The following is a 21,883-nucleotide window of genomic DNA, read 5'->3' on the forward strand; positions in this document are numbered from 1 at the left end:
CATTTCAAATGAAGGTGTGATATTACTTCTGCAAAGGGCCAATTCAATTTGTCTCTTCTTCCCCTTTTCCTCGTTATTACATACTCACATCTTGAATAATCATGTAACATATATGAGAGCTAGAGGGGAACGGAAACAAGAGAGATAAAAGAATGCATCAAAGATGGCAGCCATTCTCCTGCTCATCTCTGTCTTTCGCTCACATTTTAAATGGTCCTTTTGTACGCGCTGTGGCATCTCCCACTCTGGGCCTATGATCAGGTGGTGGCACTAACAAGCGTTCAACAGGGGGAGATTAAACACGCGACTGTCAGACGCCACACCCGACGCAGTAAATTACTGCTGCTTAAATGTGACATTAAGAAACCTGCCAGTATTAGACACATCAACAAAAGAGATACAGAAAGTGAAAGAGAGGGGAGGGTGATAGGCGCTGGATGTGATGTCGGGAGAAATTAAAGCCTTTCAACTACTTATTGACTATTATTCTAGACTCAGAGAGGGAAAGAAAAGAATGTAATGTTAAAACAGTGACTGCTTCCGACCTCTTTATAGAAAGTAACTTTTGTTTGGAGTGCGCATGCATGTGTAACGCCAAGGCAGTTTTGGTTCTTTGTCTGTCACTGGCAGCCTTTAATACTGTTTACTCGTCCAGAACGACATAATGAGACAAATCTAATCCATTTTTTTTCCCATTGCAGTGCTTGTTATACATATTTACATCAGACCTAAATTATTAACATTACATTTACAGGTAAGTAAACCTGTCGAATGTGGAACTTTAACAATATTTAAATGCCACAATGCATTAGATCCCAAATATCTGGTACTCGGAGCAAATAAAAGAAAACATATTTGCAAATGCTGGCCTGAGTCTAATTGTATCTACCTTTTCTGTAGAGCAGATGCTGACATTTGTACACTGTACGCACAGGGAGCGGGTCTGAAAATAAATATTGGCATCAACCCAGGATACCAAGATCTTTACAGTCTAATCCTTCATTGAGGCCATTGTCAAAGCCACGGGGATGATATCGATTGTAATCTGAAAAGAGAGAAATCTATGGTTTTTACACACTGAATGGCTGCCTCCCTGGTGCCTAACATTGGAGATGAATCACGCTCCCCTTAAGGCCCATTATTCAGCCATTATTGGCAAGTACTTCTGCTCACTTAATTGGACAACTTGTCTGCAACTGCCAACCCCCTGGGCTGGCCAAGACAGAGCCTAAGCCAATCAGCCTAATTGATCCCAGCAAATGGTATTAGTCACCGCACATGGTTGCTGATAGTGGAATCATTTTTTTGGAGAGCTGACGTTTAATCTGTAGTAGCTGGGACGAAGGAGAATGTTTGAGAATGTTGGCAAATTTCAAAATTATGTTTTAATACCAACAGAAACCAAAGGAATTATTTATGTACTTATTTATTTGGCAACACATTCCCAAGAAACCAGTTCTTGCTAATTTTAATGCCACAATCACTGCCCACTGAGAAACAAATCCTCAAATGAATCTGTAAAACATTTGATCAATTTCAGAAGTTTGGATATCTAATCAGCAAATGCTATTAGCACTGGAAAGACGACCGGTGATGAATATCTTAATCCCAAAGGGCAATGTAGGCCACCCAAGCAGAGATGTCCTCTTCTTGGCATGACAGAAGACAAAAGAGGGACTCCTCCTAAGTGATTTAGTTTGGTCTCTGTCAGCAAACATCATTCCATGTCAGTAGCTTCCAAAGCTAATACGCCTCAATAGTTTGGAGAATTACAATGTTCAAACACTGCCAAAGACAGAGCTGTTATTTCCAACTCGTTTCATTTCTGTGGTGCAAAAAAGAGGTGAGAGTCATGGGTACATGTGAGGGCGGGGAGGGGTGGGGGGCAAGGAAAGAGACTTGCCCCAGAGCTCAAACTTCCAAGGCTCCGTCTTTCTTTTTCTTTTTTGTTAAAGTGCTCGCAGCGAAGAATGATGCACTATTCATGGGTCCTAAAGGAGAAGAAAGGCTTTGGCCCAAATAGAAATAAATAGCACAAGGAATGAAATGCATTAAGAACGGAGTATTCAGATAAAATGAGCTCATCTTCTTTGTAAGATATAAGAGAGGTACAAGCAAATTGTTGTGTGATAAGGTATTATCTAATGGGTACGGGGATAGAGGCAGGAGTGTGCAGCAAATGGGTTCAATCAGCTGAACTAGAGTCCTAATGTTGTGTCTTCTGCATATACATCAGCAACAAAGTCAGGGAAATGAAAGAGGAGTAGAGAGGGAGACAGATAGAGGGGCACTCAGCGGGCATTTTAAACACTTTGGTGTTAAGCAGACACATACTGATTCTGGTCCTATCACTCCAGCTGGAGCCAAAGACACATTTAAATTCCAATGCTGATTAGAAACATAAAGAAGAGTGTCAGAAAAATCTGTTGAGTTTGCGATTTCTAATCACACACTTGCCTTTTTTTGTGAGCATACCTCTTCAAGTGGAGAAGTTTGTGATAAAGAAAAAGGGTCCATTTGAAGTTGATGTGCTTTTGATCCAATCTGGCAACTCCCAAATATATCGGGGGCGGAGGGGGGTTGTGTGTAAAGAAAGGGACACAGAAATAAATAAATAAAAGGCATTAGAGGAGCCGGGCTTGTGTGTGGACGCCTGCTGTCAGGTCCTTCTGTCAGTGTGAAATATTGCTGATCCCACCACACTTCCAGTGGGGAGGTGCTTGTAATGATTCAGTCCTTGCGGGGGTTCAAAATGTCATCTGTCTCCCCTACCTCTGAGTGTACCCGTGCCCTCTAAGTACAGACTTCTACAACATAGGGGTAGTTGTTTAAAGGGATAAGGGTATAGGGAATTATTATTATATAGGGAGGTATTTAAAGCTAATACTATTATTAGCACTGTTAATGAGCTAACAAGCTAGTACAATATCTATCAAAAGTATTAAGTGTGACCACCTACCTGGCTTTGCACTGCAACGTTCAGCTGCTAGACTGACACATTTTGCAGAATACATCAATTCTTTAAGTGCTCGTGGATGAAAGACCATTCCCTTATAAAGGCAAAATTTTGCCCTTGCAATAGACCTTTTCCATCCAAAGAGAAATTGACTGCATTTCACGCGTTAATTACTGGTGTCAGGGATCCCGCCTGTGCTTTGCCTTTGCAACGGGCCACATTCCAACTCTTCTCGCTTGCACGCTTGACCCCGCACGCACCCCTGCTGCTCCTCCTCAAGCTAATCGATAACCCGCCCTGATGAGTGGAGACTCCCTGTCACCAGCTCCTCAGCCAAAGGAAATCAATAAAAAACAATACCCATCTACATCCATGAGCTCAGTGGCCATTTGTTTTTCCTGTTTACCAGTGGCGGGTGCTACTCTATCAAAATACCTTCAAACTGAGGAGAGAAAAAGTAGGAGAGTTGGGAAGAAGCAAACAAAAACAGAATATGAAGAGAAATGCCATTATTTCAGCATCTGTTGGGGAGAGTTCAGTGCACAGATGGGAACAATTTAATGTCTGTTGGTGTTAAAACTTGAACGTTACAATGTATTCAGCGAGACAACAAATGCATTAATCGACACAGTCACAAACAAAATATAACAAAGGCATTTTCATTAAATCAACCTCACTTCTCAGCACTGACAAAAAGAATAACCTCTAAATCTGGTGATCTTTAACTGAGCAGCCTTATTTGCGTCGGTATTGTTGATTTTGCCTTTTTGCAACAAATGTCACAGCCACAGCCATTCCGAACCTCCATATAGTCTAATTTAACATTCATATGCTGGCACTGAGCAATGTGTATCTCGGTAATATGCTCCCTAGCTTGTTTGTGTCAGTAAATATGCGCTCACTTTCAGGAAGATGGCCTAATCCATACTCAGCTGTTAGCGGCTGATATGTTTGTTGTGTATTAAATATTTGGTGGATTTCCCTGCCTTGCTATGATATCCACAGCTCCAATCGATTGGTGGAGATTTAGCACCCAGAATGCTTCTGTGTCTGAATTACAAAATCTGTGCATAGTGTTGGAGATTGGATACCGCATCCGCATATCACTGGACTCCCACACATGCAAACACACAAACAGACAAAAGCTTTGTTTCAGGCAATTTTAAGGATGACAAAATATGCTTTATGTAATGCACAGAAGAGCAAAAAGACAGATAAATGAGCTTGTACAGTATGTACAGGTGGTGTGTACTGACTGGGAAGAAATGCTTGTCTTCCTTTTCTTTTTCTTCTTTTTAACCATGGACATCAAGGCCTTTCATATGACACAAAACCATTTCAAAAGCACACTATAGCAGTATATTTATTTATGCTACGCAAGCAACACAGTAACTCCTAAAAATATAGGACGAACACAATTCAAGAATAGATGGCGTTTCATAGCCTAAGCTCATTCCTTTAATTCCTGCCGAGGCTACAAAATCCAATGAAAATATGATTTATTCTCCCCTTCCCTTTTCTAATTTATTTCACAAGCGTCACACCAGACAACTTGTCTCAGAGCTTTAAGCAAGGTGAAAATCAGGTTGCATGGAATATTTGGTGATGAGGGGGGATAAATAGTTTTGACATATCAATGACTACACCTCCCTAGCCCTGAAATGGCCAGACTGACCGGCAGAAACAAACCAAGCTGTCATTATCTCCAGAGACCAGAGTCGGCTTTTTCCCCCGTTAGACTGTGTCAGATTCACATCCATTTAGAATTCTACCGCCGGCGCTCACATAGTATCCCTGTTTCTTCTGGACAGGTTTGAAGACTAATCTCATACTTTAGTCCTAATACAATTAAATGGTATTGAACCGATGCGTAGCTCCATACATCAGTTCCCATCCAGTGAGTGATGGAGCTCGCTGTTTGCCACAGGCCTGGGAGAGACATATGAGCTGGGGTGAAAAGGTTATGTTTGTGGCTTGGGGTAGGGCCAAGAAATGAATCTTGCGGCGCTCCAATGTAAAAATCCCAAGACCATTATAGAGTCTGTGTATATTACATTTGTCTGCTGGTAACAATCTTATATTTTCATGTCTCCCCTTGTAATTTGAAGACTGATGTTGCAAATTCATCTGGTGAAACCATGTAAAAAAAAGTGTCTCATAAAGTAAAAAATAAATGAGTTACATGCTGTGGCTCAACAGAGATCCAGCAGTGTTTTGTCTTGTGTAGCCGAGTTAAAAGGCAAATACATAATATATTTGTGGGCCTTTGAATTAAACACAGTCAATGTGTCAATGCAGACATAGATAGTGAGGTAGAGAGACACAGCCAGAATTAGTTTGCAATGGGCTTTTTGATTGATAAACGAGGTGCAACGTGAGTTATTAAAACACATAGTGTGTGGATTTGTGACACTACCCAACTTTGTTGTCAAGACAATAGAAAATAAACATACCGGTAATCATAAGTCAGCATAAGTAAGGAGACATGCTACGCAGCACTGATTTAAAATGAGGTTCACTCACCACGATCGGAAAAAGGAGTGATGTTAATGGTACAGTGTTGCAGGTTCAGGTGGCATTGTGCAGGTTGATCAGGTGGTAGTTTGCTCTTCTTTGTCCTTTCCACACCCTTGGTCAGAATCATGTGGCCTCGTGTTGAAAGCTCTGTACCAAAGCAGGTATTCATAAAGGAGCGTTCACAGTAGTTTGAAAGATTTAAAATATGACTTAGAGTGCACAAACGTGGTCTTAGTCTCTTTTCAAGGTCTGGCCACAGGTCTAGCAGGTGATTTTTAGCCGTTGGCAACACCATGCACAGACCCTCCATCATTTTGTGTCCGCTGTCAGTGAGAGGCTACACACTGTGCCCTGACAAGACAGAGAACATTCATAAAGTTCCTGCAACGTCTCAGCAACCTTGACAGAATGTGTGTGTATGTGAGTGTGTGTGTGTGTGTTCCCCCCCCAAACTTATCTCCAGAGGCAGAAGTTGAGGGGAGTTCTGCTGTTCACAACTAGCCTAAGAGCACCTGCCACATTCGTGGCGCAAAGACGTCAATAAATCTGGCTGCTAATGTACCGCACAATCTTTTTCTCTCACTCGCTCTCTCTTCCTCTGCCTCTAATATTAATGAATGTCAGCCGAATGCTGCCGTGGGCAAAGATAGAAACATGTTCTTTTCACTATGCTAACATGAACAAGGTTATAGCTTCTTCCTTATTCTGAGAGTGAATTGGAAAAGAGTGCACTTGGCTAGCAAAGGTTTATTGCAGAGCCATGGGTAACCATTAGTCAAATGATAGGCAGGAATTAATGACTTTATTCATTCAGGATGGTTATTATTGAAAGCTGAGCCAATGAACTTCCCAGCATTCTCGGCTAAATCATTAAAAGCTGTAATGAAAAGAAATAGTCCACATAGTGGTTGAATAATAACGAGCAAAGCCAGTATAAAAATATACTTTTCCACTTCTCCCACCTAGTATGAGAGGAAATGGGTTTACGGCACACGAAAACCTTGAGGCTATTTTTAGAGGCCGCCTTTGCCTGCAACTCAGCAGTTGTAGCAATGAAAGAAACTCTCTCTTCTGTATTCTTCCCCCAAAAGAAATTGTGATAATGAGGCTTCACCAGCGACCATTAATATTTGATGCATCTGAACACACACACACACACACAGTCCCTTCAAATGCTGTACACAACATATAGAATTACGTAAAATGTCACAGTTGTCACATCTAAGATGTTGAATAGTGGGTCCTCTTCCCTCATTGCTCATTTCCCGACACTCCATCTCTCTTTAAGAAGGACCGTCAAATCATGAGGGAGTGTGCGCCTTGATATACTTGGCCTATATCCTGTTGTGATAGTCACATGGCTTCTCCGGGACAGCAGTCATTTGTTACTGTCCTTTTAATCATGCTAATGCAACCTCTTTCTCGCTCTTTCTGCTCACGCTCACACACATATATATAAATCGGCGTGAACACACACCCGCGCGCACACAGACGTTAAAGTAAAAAAAAAAGGAATGGAGAGCCCAAAGTCTCCTAAGGCATATGAATATCTTAAGTGGAGAATTCTATAACTCTGTATCTTTGCATGCCTGTGGGGCACACTTTACACACAGTCGTACACATATTCACACAAATTGACTCACACATTCGTGCACACAAACACAAGATGGATAGAAAACGGAGATGATACAGTATTGAATCAAATTAAGTGGTAATTTTGTTGCACCAGAACGCCGCCACTGTCTTTTCCCCACTCCTTTTTTCTCGAGTGCTGCACTTTATTAGTATTCCGCTCACACGTGACTCCGCTTTCTTCTCCCTCTCCCCTGCTCTCCCATAGCCTCTCTCTCTCCTCCTGGGAGTGGAGCCCAGTGCATGTTAAGTGACAGCGCTTCAGAGTCTTACCGGTGGGGGCGTGGGTGCCACGTAGTGCACTGTGTAGGAGAAGGAGAGAGGGGTCCTTTTAGTAAATCCACCCACCCGTGTTAAAATGATCAATCTCATGAATTTGCCAATAGGGAGTCGTTGGCCGATCAGCAGAGACAGAGGCAGATAATGAGAGAAGTGGGGGGCGAGGGTGAGGGTAAGAGAGGGGAGAAGAGAAAGAATGACTATGGGGACAACAAGGAGGAAATATTCAAAGGTATTGAAGGAATAAAAAATGGAGAAAGACTGAGCAAGCGTGAGAGAACGGATTAGGGAAGACAAAAGAGCAGGTGAGCCTTGATAGACAGAGTTGCCATGAAAGAAAGAATGTGAACATCAATGTCTGCTCGGATAGGAAAGATAGGAAGGAGGCAGGGTGGAAGGGGAGAAATGGGCCATGCCCCCCCACCCTTTGCGCTTTGTGTCCCCCATCTAAAAACTAGCAGCCCGTTTTGGCAGCAGTGGAGCGAGGTACATGTTTGGGGTTCTTTTTGTCAAGCGTGAGCAGGTCCTGGTGAGGTAGTGACAAGAAGGGTGGGGGCGCTGAAAAAGTGCCTGTCCCAAATCCAAGGCCTGGTACAGCCTAAGGGTGATTCCTACACCAGGCAGAGTGGTATGTAAATGTCATAGAGTATCAACAGAGTGAGAGGTTGTCTTTCGCTGTTTGTTAGATGGGACATGACAGGTCAGGGGGAGCATTTCCCAGCTGTGTTGGTGTCAACAGGAACACATTGGATTTGACATACATGGGTAGGGTTGCACTTCAATGCAACTCAGGCAAACTCGGAAAAAGTAATAAGGGATATTTGCAAACATAGAATCAAATCATTCCTGATAGTATTCATATGTTTATGTTGTAAAAGAACTACAGTGTATGGGAAAAAAGTACGTGGACACCTGAGCCACTAAGTTAATTCAAGTCCAGACAGCCAGAAGGAAAGAAGGAAAGTGGTAAAGTGAGCCTAATAATATGAGACTACTACTCAACATGGGCGCTCAATATTGATGCCACAATATATAATGATATTTTAGACAACGGTGTGCTTTCAAGGGGAAGGCTTCTCCCTGTTTCAACATGACAGTGAATAACATGACCTCCATAAAGGAATGTTTTTTTTTTTACCTGAGTTTGGTGTGGAAAACCTTGACTGACCTTCACAGAGCCCGACTTTAACACTATCAAACACCTTTTGTGATAAATGGGAACATCTACAGCGTCGCTCAACATCATTGTGGAACAAACCCCTTGTTCCAGAGCCTTCCCAGAAAGAATGCCGGCTGTTATAGTAGTATATAATGCCCATGGTTTGGGGATAAGGTGGGTGTCTACATACGTTTGGCATACAGTGTATCAACCTACAGTACAGTTAATCTAATACAATAGTACAATAATCTCTGCCTCTCGCTGGAATAGTGCTTCTTGCTCTTCGGTGAGGTTTACCATTCATAGAGGCAAAGCTATGGTACCGTGACAAGTCTTACAGCAATTTTCTGTGCATTCAATATGGCTCGACGGGCTTAAATGCAAACATGCACAAAAACACAAACAGGAATTCTTGTAAAAGCACTGCCCATGTCCACTAACAATTCGATGAATAAAGCTGACATTATTCAGCTGTAGTCTGAATACGTGTGCAGCGTGTGTGTGTGACCTTAAAGAGGGGAGGTTTGGAGAATCGCAGCATAAGGAGAAGAAAGTGAATAATTCTTTAAAGTGTAGCCTGGGGCACATTAGCATGTGCGCTAGCAATGGCGGCGGCGCGTGGCTGTTTTATTTATTTATTTATTTATTTTTTCCCACAGCGCTTTTAGCACACCCCGTTTGTCAGACGGAGGCATCATCCTTTATCGGCACATTTCATGTTTCCCAGAGGACTCTGTGAAGCGGGTGATATTATTGAGGAGCGCTGAGCCTTATTAAATTCCCAAGCATATTACCAGTCTCTCTCTCTCTCATACACACTTGTATCTCTCACTCTCTCTCTCTCTCCTTCTACCACTCACTGATTATGTTTCTCTCTCTCTCTTAATTTGGTTGCACACTCCACCGTAGCTCAGCCCTCAGCCCCTTCCCGTTGGCCTCTCAAGAGGAAACAAAGGAAGCAAATACATATTATTACTTTTTGTCTTTTCAAGTGACGCTCATCAGGTGTTGCCGTCCACAGCACCAGGCCCTCATATGACTCACTCGCTCACTGTATATGTTATAGTGTAGTCACAACTGTTCTGTCCTATTCTTGGTGAATTATTTTCATCAAAAGGACAGAGATAATGCTAATCTTTCAACCAGTGAACTGGATCGAAAGCAAATACTCTGTCAGCTTTGCCAGGATTAAGTTGGTAGTCATCAAAAGGACTTTTAGCTTCTTTTTTTTTTGCTCTAGCTCTGTGCATAGAAAGTGATAAATCCAGTACTATAAGTTTAATATCATTTTACAACTACTACTCCTTGAAAGCTTTCTCCATGAGAACAGTTTTAATGGGGCCTGAAATGAGTTGCAGGCCTGTTTCTGGTCTCCACACATGACAAGAGAACACAGGAGCGTGTACTGTAAGTGAGATAATGAGGGTGAAGTGACCAGTGTGAGTGTACATCTTCATGGCTGAAACCTCCAGAGCTCTCCATTTTCCCCACAGACATTAGGCCAAGTGAATGCGTGCGATTGTGCACCACGCGTATATATCAAACATGGCTTTTGCCATTCTTCAGATGCTGACACGGATGGTGATGCCTCTGTCTCCCTTTGCTGCAAGCAAAGCCTATTTACATATGACCTTGCATGCGGCAATTGGTGGAGCGGGGATTCGCAGAGTTTTTATTTTGCGGGATGATTTGACAGCAGAATATGAATATGAAAATGTGAAAAAGGCAGTTGAGTCAGATTGGGTCGTGATATTTATGAGGATTAGACATAATGTGTTTACTAGCTGGGCTGCTAACTGTACATAAGGTCAATAGGCTGTACTTTACTGTGTATGGGCTGGTCCCCATTTTTGTACATCCATGCGTTGCTCATTTTGTACCAGTCATATTGTTCTCCGGGCATAAAGGACAGCCTGTCACTACATACCAGGGCAGCTTCGGCATCAATTTTCTGCCAATATTGTGAAAATAATAATTAATCCTCACTGGGGCACAATTCACATTTTTATTTGTTTTTTTGTGTATGTGCAGACAGGAGCGCTAGTAAACAGTGATGTTGGTGTACGTGTGCGTCTGGGGAATAGCACACATTCGGCCCTTGAGGGAAACCACTGTCTATGAACCATGGCACGAAACCCTGTCTGCATCCCTCATACAAAAGCCATACTGCATTCAGTCAGAGAGAAAGGCAGAGATACACAGGCTTTAAGAACTTCATCATTGTTACGTGTGAGTATGTAAGATGGGGCTGTCAAGACTGCCTGATGGTATGAAAATTTGATGCGGAAAATATCCTGTCGGCGCTGCATTTTTAATGGAGACCACGCAGATGCAGGAGTTATCATCGGAGCGCTCCCTCTAGGCCTCAGTACCGCGTCTTGCACAGCACCCAAACAACTTTGCACCTCCAGGCCGAAGTTAGTGTCTGGAGCTGCTATTTCAATCACTCGTAGAAAAGTTCTATTTGTCTCTTAACACATTGCGTCTGAGCAGCGACAGCTGATAGGACGCATCACAGAATACAGAAACACTCCATCATGGGCCAGACTATTGGTGTCTGCTGTATATTTTTTTCGGTTCTCCATTCTCTAGGAAAATGAGTCTGGCCTTTGGGGCTTTATTGCCCTAATCTGCAGTCTAGGCCGCACTTCTCCCACTGGTGATTGATATTTGGAGACATCGGTGGGACAAAAACAGTTTGAGTTCTGACGCTCATGAAAGACCCATCAGCTTTGTCGTCGATCAATGTGAATAAATATTTCCCACAACCCAGAAGCATTAGAATCAAGGATGGGGAGAAAAAAAAGGCAGACAGCGGAAAGAGGAAAAATCAATTGGTCGAGAGCTTTGCTAAAAAGGGGGTGGGGGTAGAGTGGGGTGGAAGGAGGGAAAAATAGGCCTGTCAAGCTGGGTGAATAATGAAGCATGTTTTCTGTGCTTCAAAGGCAAAGCAGAAAAGGCACAGTGAAGTTATGTTACGCACTCTGTGTCATCTAATGTCAAATTAATTTGAGTATCATATGAGCCAGAAATAATGTGCAGAAAGCTGAGGCGAACATGGGGCTTTTGAACTCTTCAAGTATTAATTTACTATCTACAAGTGTGTTTTAGGTGCAATCAGTATGTGCACCAAATATCAGCAGGGTTTCTCAAGTATTGCTGATCAATGCCAGGTTAGTGCTGCAGTACAACTTCTGGCTGCTGAGAACAAACGTTTTTGAAACAGGCAGCCTTAACCAGCTCTGTGTATGTTCTTCTAGTTCGTGACTAAATAGTGCCCTCTGAACTAGCCACAGGTCAGTTATTTGCAAGCATAAAAAAGATGTAGCTAATGTTATGCTAACAGCTAATGTTTGTTGTTCATGTAACATAGCAAATGCTCGCTTGCAACATTGCATTAGCTAACATTTAGCAAACACCCAATGGTACTCTCATTGCATCCTTTTTTTGCTAGCTCTTCATCCATTTCTATAAGGCTGAGATGAAACATGCTTACTTTAGTTACTGCTGGCTTGTCGGTCTGAAGAACTGAAATACTGAAACATTGTAAGCTTTAATTCAATTAAATTTGTATTTGACTTAATGACACATATGTAATGTGTGTGATGTGTCTTGCATAAAAACAGCTGAGCAACTAAACTATTTGTACCAGACACTGAGTTTTTACACACTAGGTCTGACTGTATACACCATTTAGCTGAAATGTGAACTACTCTAATACAGTGATGCCATTTATGTCCTACAGCCTATCCAACCATTTTCAGTCAACACAAGAGAGGCTGAGTGTCCATATTCCCTAGTTACTGCCCACCTGTCGAAATCTCACCCACCCACGATATGAATCTCTTTTTTCCCCATCTATCTCCCTCACTCACTCTCGTTATTTTGATAGGGGATCCGTTTGGTTTAAATTGACTCATTTTGTCAGAGGGAATCAGAGCAGGGAAACTGAAGAGGGAGAAACGGGCAAGGCTGCTGCTACTTTGATCCCTCCGACAGGCAGCGTGAAAAGTGCATTTCATAAAGGATGTTCGCCTGTGATGAGCCCGCCAGAGTGACAAATTGGGCCCCTGGTGCTTTAAATAATACACTGTGTATGGCTGTAGCCATGGTGCTGTACTTCTATATTGCTAAACTGGCCTGTTAAAAAGGGTGTGTGTTGTGGGTTGAAAGACGGGCATGGTTAGTGACTTGAATTGAGGGCTGCTTTCACTTCCAGTCATCTCCCTTTCTTTTTCATCCGTGTGATACGTGCGGATGTTAACGTGGAACTTGTTTCCCTGTTTCCACTTGGATTCAAATCTAGATTTGGAGCTTCAAGGAGAGGAGGCAATTTTTTGAGCAAGGGCTAAAAAGAGCCTTGTTGTCTCCCTGTGGCGTTTGTAGCTGGAAACAGAATCATGCACTGATGAATGTTTAATATGTGGTGTGACACTGTCGTTGACACCCCCTTAGCTGGTGAAACATGTACATATATGTAACAGAAAAATGTGTACATGCATTATTATTTGTTCTTATTAATGCTGTCAACGTCAAAACACATGATGGAGCCATGAAAAGTACGAATAAGGTTACAAAGAATAATGTGCAGAGGATCAGAGAAAAATCTAGGACGACAGGCGTCACTAGGTCTCATCCATCAGAAACCCTCTTTGTGAGCCTTTTCATTCTACAAATGTTCAGCTGCAGATGGCCCTCCTTGCACCACGCAGCAGAGATCCCCAGGCTCACATACACCTCCTCCTCCCCCTTACGGGTGCATCCCATACCGGAGGAATCATCAGAGAAAATCTGGAGGTGGCGTGACCTACAGTTGAGTCTCAAGTCAAAGATAGAGAGTGAATAAGGAAGGTGACAGCACAGTGCCTCTCTGCAGCAGCAAATCCAATATACTGCTCGGGGAGGGTACAAACTGCGGCCTATCTGCGAGATAGTCTATAATCCAGGACACCTTGGCGTTATCAGGCTGTATCACTCTGAGCTTCTGCCTGAGCAAGAGTGGGGCTGGATAGTGTTTAAGGCACTCAAGAAATCAAAGATCACAGTTCTCTCCGAGCTCCCAGGCCTTTTCTAGTGGGAATGAGCCCAATATATGATGACATTTTGTTATCATGCAGTATATCTGGACATTTTGGTACATATGACTAGTATGCAAACTTAGGTAACCGAGACTCCTTAACCAGATGTCGGCTTCGTAGGATAAGGCCTTCATGCTGTCACAGAAGCCTTTGCTTCCATTTTTGAACACTCAAACTCTGTGGGAGGTTGTACACAGCAGAGGCACCCTGGTCAGACTCAAGGATACATTAAAGAGGTGCTGTAGAACCTATTTGCTGACTGGCACATCCTTTTAGCACTTTCATCAAGGGGCTGCACTGTGCAGAGCCGTTTGATGCAGTTTGTTTTTACCCGTCCCTGTAGGTGTTCTGTCTGTTCTTAAGGGAGAATTCTCCAAAACCTGTCTGATGACTTGTTTGGTTACCATGGTCATTACACCGTAAAGCCTGGGAGTGTGTCTTAATCTGAATCTAATCTAAGCTTGTGAGTTAAACGTCACCATAACAGAACAGACACGAAAGATTAGTAAAGGGTTAAAGGCAGCATTTTCATCTTGAATCCACAGTCCAGCTAGATGATTATTACATTTTTGATAGACTACATATTGTTAAAGGAGATTTTAAATATGCCAGTATTTTAATGTGCATAATGTTCTCCCATGTTTTTTTCAAATTTAAGTAAAGGTAGAATTTGCAATAAGTCAGTAAGGAAGCTTTTCTCCACCTCAATCAGCTCAGTTTCCCTGAGCGTTTTGAGGTAAAACACGTCCTTTGTGAACCTGCTGAATCACAGAAAACGAATCCCTCTGGAAAACATGGCCCCCTGAATAATCTGCCTTTTCTGCCCTGGAGTGGAGCTCACTGTGCCTGTTTATGAGCCCACACGCTGAAAAACTGAAAGCCTGTCCCTTGAGGTCAGCATAATTACCCCCACCACATTTCCACCACTAGCTTTCCATTAAGGTCGTGACTCACCAGGCCTAGCTCGCTCTGGCCTAGAATGTGCTAGCAGCTGAGAGCTACTTGCTACACTCAGGATGACAAGCATGGTAGATAGTGGGTGTTATCTGGCTGACTCACAAGGTAGCTAGCTAGCCCGCCACTGCTAACTACTTATCACAAGTGGAACCATTATTTTAGACATCAAGTGCTGGGGGAGTGCATTATGTATTGGGAGGACAGACTGTTGGATTATTTACTTTTATTTTGTCGATTTTTTTTTTTATTGCAAATACAAAAATATGGAGTTGGTTTATTTTTAGCTCTTTCAATTTTGAAATAGAGATGATGCAATGCATGAATACAACATTTTTTTTGTGATATGTAGGTCATACTAAATTTAAGATACATAATGAAATTCTGCTGCAGATCTGCTGCTAGTCACTTTGCCAAGTGGTAAATACTTCTTGTAAAAGCTTCATATTTCACATGATTCTTAGTGCTGAACATGTGCTAAACTTGAACTATGTTCTGGGCAGTCACCATTCATTTTAACAGCATCAGATAAAACAAAAAGCCTCAGTTGCTATCATATTTTTAAACTACCCTGAGCAATCTTCAAAACTCTTACTTCTTGTTATGCCTAACAATGAAAATGTTTTCTCTGATTAGTACGATCGGTAAAAAGCACAAATCACGGACTTTCTTTCTGTCTCTTATTTTATTTTAGGGAGGATTTAATCAAAATTATATTTTGACAAATAACCATTTAATGGTGTAAAACTGGCTATTGTGTGAGTATGCCTGGGAGTGTGCGATAAGAGTAACAGTGGAGAAGAAGCAATGACACTTCTTTTTCTAAAGACTGAGAGAGAGAGGGAGAGAGAGGGAAAGATGGTGTGTATGTGTGTGAGAGAGAAAGAATTTAGAGGAAAAATAAACAGTAAAAAAAACAAACACATTTTTTACTGATTTAACCCCTTGCTCACACACTCACAGTAGCTCAGTAAGCCCTACCATTTTCTACACACCCACCACCCCTTCATCCGTATTCTGTGTTTGTCTTATCAAATAATGCTGTGTGCTTTTCTTCTTGTCTGGCTGGGAATGCAGAGCATCCACACACACACACACACACACACACACACACACATATAAGCTTCACACACGCTGCATGGTTAATGTAAGGTTTGCTACAACCACGCAGTGTCTGTGTTGTGTGAAAATGAGCTGAGACTGCCATATTGTTTTATCGGTTGCCAGCAGTGTTGCATGAGTGCACCATAGCAGAGCGGCTAATGCTAATCCTTACAGGTCTTCCAGAGTATTCTGTATAAGCTCAGTGCCATGCCGAAGAAAACAAGACACAGTGCTTTATTTTATACTGTAATTGGGTATTTTTTTCAGTCATAAATGAATTTCTTATACAAAACTGTGAACCGTTGCAGCTAGTAAAGGTCATTAGGCTTCAAGGATAATGTGAAAAACCTGATGAGAAAATCTATTTTTTATGGATTTCAGAAATTTTTTTAGGAGATATTTTTGAGATAGGCGTTGTTTCTGTAGTGTTGCGTGTGTGGCAGGAAGCCAGCACCATCATTCTTATTAGCAGAGTGGATGAGTCACTCCGCTTCTCCCCTCTCCACATCATCCTGCTGTTGTTCTACTTATAGATGAGGTCAGAGGGTGAGAAGTGCTCTAAGGACAGTCTGTAGTGTCTGCATTTATGTGTGCATACCTGAAAGAGAGCGACGAAACATGTTTCCGGTAAACACGACAAGCACCTGCTGTATGTGAAGCTTCGCCTGCACATGCATGTGAGCATGCATATGCATGCAATATGAATGAGGGAGCATGACATGCCAGGACAGTTTACTTATGGGCTTGAGTGCTGACTGTTTGGAATGGGTAGAGAGAGGTAGAGACCCAGAGAGAGAGAGGACATGCGCAAAGGGGCGGGAGAGTGCAAGCCGCATTTGGTAATTGGCTGACAGATCGTCACCAGAATTAAATTATGCTAGTTAATCTCTCCTCAATTAATTACCTCAGGAGCAGTCCGCACTACATTCATTATTCCAGAAAGAGTACTGACCCTGCTGGAAGAGAAAAACAGCCATATCATACCTATAATGCCTACCTGCAGTGTTATTGTAATGCTCTCAGCGTTTGGGCAGCAGCAGAAGTTAAGAAGGGAAGAATAAAAAGGAAGTGACGTCATCGTACCTACACTTAGCCTAAAAAATGTCTCCTATAAGTACTGGAGGGCCTCGTGTATTTTTTATGTGTGTGTTCACACAGAGGTTGGGCATCTCGAAAAGCGAGGCAAAAGGACGTGACAGCTCATTACAAAACTCGATCAGGGCTCTGTATCTTTTCTCTCACTCACTCAACCTCTCCTTTCTGTTTTTTCTCTGCGCCCGTCCTGCACTTCTCGAGGCATGGCGTGGGTTCCAGATTATTCCCTTAGTTGCCCTTGCCAGGCAGCAAATACTTCAAGAAGCTCAGAAGGCAGAGAATAGATCACCTGCTGCCACTTTTAACAGCATTCCTCCAGCTGGCCTATAAGCAGCACTGCTAAAGCCAAAAGGTTACGCAGAAAAGATGCCGGCGTTGAAAAGGGGTATGGTGTACAAAAAGGGCAAATGTGGGTAACGTAGGCTCATGACCAGGGTGTGATTTGTATGAAAGCATTAAGGATGAACAGAATTTTTTAAGTATAGAACTGAAATTAAGATAGAAACTGCATTACTTTCTTCTCCTTGGGTTAAAATTAGCTTAACTGGACCAAGAAGGGTGTTACATGTTTGAGGTTTGGATTTTACTTAATGTGCCGCTGAATAAGTCTCCAATGCTGACGTTAATGTCATCAATTAATGCCATAGCTAGCGGTGCACGCCATGACTTGCGTTTTCAAAGGTCATCGCTCCCCAGGACTCCCCTTTTGTTCTCATTTTCCCCTGCGCCACTGCATATCTTTCTCTCCTCCGTCCCTCCTTAATTGTCTGGCAAACATCTCAGCAAGAGAAAGACAAATATCTCTTTTTCCTGTGGATATTGTTCTGTCTGAACTCGCTGTCACGGCGTTAATAATTTAGCACCTATTCTTTTTCTTCGCCGCGCCTTTCTCCAGGAACACGTCCTCCCTCACCTTATTATCTCCTCTCAGACCGTTCTCCCGCTTTCTTTCTTTTCTCTCGGTCTCTACATTTCCTTCCTTTCGTCCCCCACAGCCACCTTCAGTTGTGTGTGCGGGCGTCTGTCTGCCTGTCTGTCTTTGATGCTGAGGACCTCTCAGCTGCGAGGCAATGCCGCAGGGGCCCTGCAAAAGCGAGACAGACAAACACGGGGAGACTCACCCTTGCACCATAATTAGTCGGCAAGTTTCACCTAATTAAGTGGGACCCCATTAGAGGCGAGAACGAGTAGAAAGGGAGAAAGAATAAAGACGGCTGCAGAGAGAACGCTCGCTCGCTTTGCCGTTGTTGTTGGTTTCAGTTCCAGTCCCATCTCAGGTCTCTTGTCGCTGCCATCTCCTTGTATCACTTTTCATTTGTCTCCTTCTTTTCTCCTCTCCTATATTGTCACAAAGGCCTGACTATTTCCAACAGCCAGTTTTTCAGGATAAATATTTCATTTTCCCTCCCTCAGCCGCACGTAGTAATCTGTATGACACCCAGCAATGTACACTGTCATCTTCACGCTGATTGCTCTGCTGTACGAAATAGATCTGTTCATACAAGGAGGCCTTTGATGAGGGGTGCAAGGCAATCACAAGCCCATTTCCAAGCTAGACCCACTGTTCTCACACAGGCGCCCTCTCGTGCCTTTTTTGCCCGAGCCCTGGCAAACCGTCTTTTCCCTTGTCTTGATTGAGAAGATGTTCCATTTTGGGCTTCAAATTGGAACCATGTGGATGGCTGACTCAAACGACATTATGTTAAAGTGTTTTCTTAATGTAGAGAATGTGATGGAAGAATATTAGATTGAGTTACTTGAGTGATGAGTGGCGCCTGGCATCTACCTGCACACAGGATGTCATTGTTAGAGAGATAATTTGAAACCTTAAGCAGGCTGAGTTAATCAGAGCACATGTTACCAGGAATTATTTACAGTACAACCTCTGTTATCAAAGTTCCCTTCATTGTCACTATTTCTCCTCCTGTGATACTCTTGTGTATTTTCTTCCTCTCCTCTCCTCTTGTCTTTGCTAATGTCCTCAATTCTTTCTCCTCTCCTCCTGTCTCCTACGCTGTCCTCTCCTCTCCTCTCCACTGCTCTCTTTGGCAGTGTGTTTGGCCTGTGACGGCCCAGAGGCAGCCATGCTGTCTTCTCCACTCAATCTGCTGTTTCCCTTCTCCCAGGCCCTGACCCTGCTATACTCAGCACATACACTCTCCTCTCTCACTCTCTCCTTTATTCTCTTTCTATCCATCCTTCCCTCTCTTCATCATCCCTGTCTTCATCCTCTCCCACGTGCCCTCCTCCTCCCTTTCTGTGCTGACCCCTATCTGCTGTCCAGCCAACTGCAATGTCTGTCAAAGACACAGCGCAGACACACATACACAAAAAAATGCACACAGGCACATCACCTCTGTTTTGTCCTCTTCCCTCTCATTCTTTTTTTCTCCCCATCTCTCCCTCCTATCCCTTCCTCAGCTGTTTGGGTTGAATCTGCCAGCCAGAAAAAAAGAGGGCAAAAAGTCACAGAGCTTCAGTCTGTGTAGCGGTGGGTCATAGTGAGCGGAAGGAGAGGAAGAAGTGATGGTGACGTAGATGAGTGCGGACTGGCAAGTGGACTTTGCTGACATGCCACAGTGAAAACACAGTGTACTGTACTATGACACAAACAAACACTAAACTGTAATTGCCCAGAAATGCCCACGCAACAGACATTAGCATGCACATGCCCAGAAGCGATGACAGTCTAACCCTCCGTTTTTTTCTTACCACTGTAATTTCTTAGCGAGCGCTAAAGACTCTGCATCAAATCGCTACTGTACACCAGCACCGGAGGTTCTTTGAAATATCCCACAGTGTAAGCTAGTCAGCTGGTAGGGTGGCTGACTGAAACCAGCTAAGAAAAGCCACAGCTCAACCAGTGCAGCCACTGGCCCACTTTCAGCCTGCACAAAATGAAGAAAGTTTGAATAGACACAGCATGAGGCACAAATATCTCAGAGCACTGCTCTAGAGTGGCGTCTCACTGGGTAATCGTCACTTCAGTAGCGCACGACTTTTGTCCATGTGGAATTACATCTCAGGGAAAGCTGCTGCTCTTCCCGTTCTGCCCATCGCCCCTCAAGCTCATCTGCCAATCACTCCCCCATCCACCTCTCTCTCTCATCCGGAAGCCGCCTTTGAGTGAATGTAAAAGGGGGCTAATGGCTTGCATTGTGGGCCATTATAGGCAGACCAGCTTGGCTGAAAGCTCCCCTCTCTCCCAGCAACAGAGATAGCGGGCCCTGCCCGTGGCACCCAGACAGTGCCACTGTTTTTTGGCTCTGGATCCCCAAATAACAAGGCCTGAGCCCCGGGGACATAACCTGGGATGGAGGGCCTCCTTGTTCAACTCTCAGTGTTGCACAGCAGAGTGACCCACTTGTATTGTGTGATGCTGTGGTTGATAGTATGGGCTCGCAGGAGGTTTGTGAATATGTTACAAAAGCCTGCTACAGTGCTGTGTGTGCTCTAAGGGCTTTTCTTTGAAGATACATCCTGATTCCTGAATTGGGTCTTGAAAGGGCCCGTGGACATGTTTAGAAGCAATGTTGCGTGCCTTCTCCATAGAAATACTGGAAACAATTACAAGTAATTATTTTCCAGCCAAGTTGTAACACATTTGCTTTTAGTCTGCCGCCTTACATTTTTAGATTTGTTGTAAAGTTTGAATCAAAGCCAGCAAGAAAAGTGGAGAAGAGAGAAGTGTGATGTTTCTTTCTATTCTTCTTTTCTGTTCTTTCTAGAATAAATAATAAAGTAATAAATAATAAATATGATGAAATTGGATATAAAAATTGTATATTTCCCGGTGGTGAATTGAACAAATAAATTAATTACATTAAAATTAATTTAGCATTACCCACAGCTACTCCTAAACAATCAGGTAAAAGTATTAGTCCAGATTGAATCTGATTCTACCCTACTTATTGTCCAGAGCAACAGGACAGATTTAAGTGGTTTTAAAGTACTCGTATTGGTGGCCAAACCTCAAGGGGAGGTGACAGGAAAGAAAAAAAACTGAGCACTTTTGCTTTGAAATAGCAGCCCAATTCATTAGCTCAGCAAGAGACGTCTTCATCTTGAGCAAGCCTGCAGAGTCAATGGACCATGGCTAGGAAATAATCAGCCTCTTTTCGGTACACACAACACACCGTGCGGGGCAGAGGTCCTCCCTGCTGATTTTTTCCCTAGTTTGATTTGGGTGAGGAGGCAATCTGATGAGCATTCAGGAGCAGGACGCGGAGGTCTCGCGAGAGCCGCTGCGCATTGTGGGTAGCCTGATGGCTCAATCGTAGGTGTAAATGAGCAAGACAATCAGTACCTGGTATCTGCTCGTCTCTTTGATGGCATTGTTTGTTGAGCTGAGACAGAGGAGAAGGAGGGAGGGGTAGACAAAGATGTCTCTTCTTCCATGCCATGATCCATAGTCACCATTGTTATCATTTTCAACGCATCAGCTGGCATGTCAACTATTTGCGATTGCCAATTCATCTCTATTTTGTTTTATTTTCTTGCATTACTTCTCTTGGAGTTAGCCCTTTACATATCATTAAAAAGAACTGCTCAGTTGTAATGACAAAAAGTTAGATTTTTCTATCAAGTGGCAGTTGCTCCCTGAGGCTATATATTGACTGGCAATCATTAGTTGATGCTTTGCAAAGGTAATTTGGGACATGAAAATAGACTTTAATAGGTATTTAGTAGAAATAAGATTTCCGGCAGCACAGGAATGGCACTCTTGAAGTAATAGCCAAAGTTTTGCTGTAAGGCATTCATAATTCATAGTTCATGTGTTGATTAAATATTCAAATCAGTAGGACTACTCCATTCTGTTTTTCCTGTCTCCTCTTTCTTTGCTGTCGGCTGCATTGTGTCCTCAGTCATGTGTCTGCTCTGCATAACACTGTTTTGGTGATGTTGTGTCTTTTAGTTCCAGTATCAATGCTGCTTAAGGGTTCTCATACAGTATAATATATCTATATATTATTGCAGAAGTGCAAAACATAAAGAGTGATTTCTGTTCTATTTTTTCTTTTACAGGAGAAAAAGAGCATTAAAAGTAAGCCATGGTCCAAACTCTTTTGTTTTTCTTTTTTTTTTACTATGGGCAAAGGCATGCTTGGT

The 21,883-nt window shown here is 43.0% G+C and overlaps 1 protein-coding gene across 5 annotated transcripts in view; it reads left to right on the forward strand.

The window, feature by feature from the left end:
• pcdh7b (protocadherin 7b) overlaps window positions 1-21,883 on the forward strand; it is a 105,768-nt gene that overhangs the window by 78,171 nt on the left and 5,714 nt on the right. For 2 of the 5 annotated variants that reach the window (XM_046064857.1, XM_046064858.1), the window contains one exon: window positions 21,800-21,818. The exons of the other annotated variants lie outside the window; for them this stretch is intronic. In XM_046064857.1, the coding sequence (XP_045920813.1) occupies window positions 21,800-21,818 (19 nt within the window). The remainder of the gene's footprint in view (window positions 1-21,799; window positions 21,819-21,883) is intronic. 5 annotated transcript variants of the gene reach the window in all.

This window comes from Micropterus dolomieu, linkage group LG12 (genome assembly GCF_021292245.1).
Source record: "Micropterus dolomieu isolate WLL.071019.BEF.003 ecotype Adirondacks linkage group LG12, ASM2129224v1, whole genome shotgun sequence".
Taxonomy (NCBI): Eukaryota; Metazoa; Chordata; class Actinopteri; order Centrarchiformes; family Centrarchidae; genus Micropterus; species Micropterus dolomieu.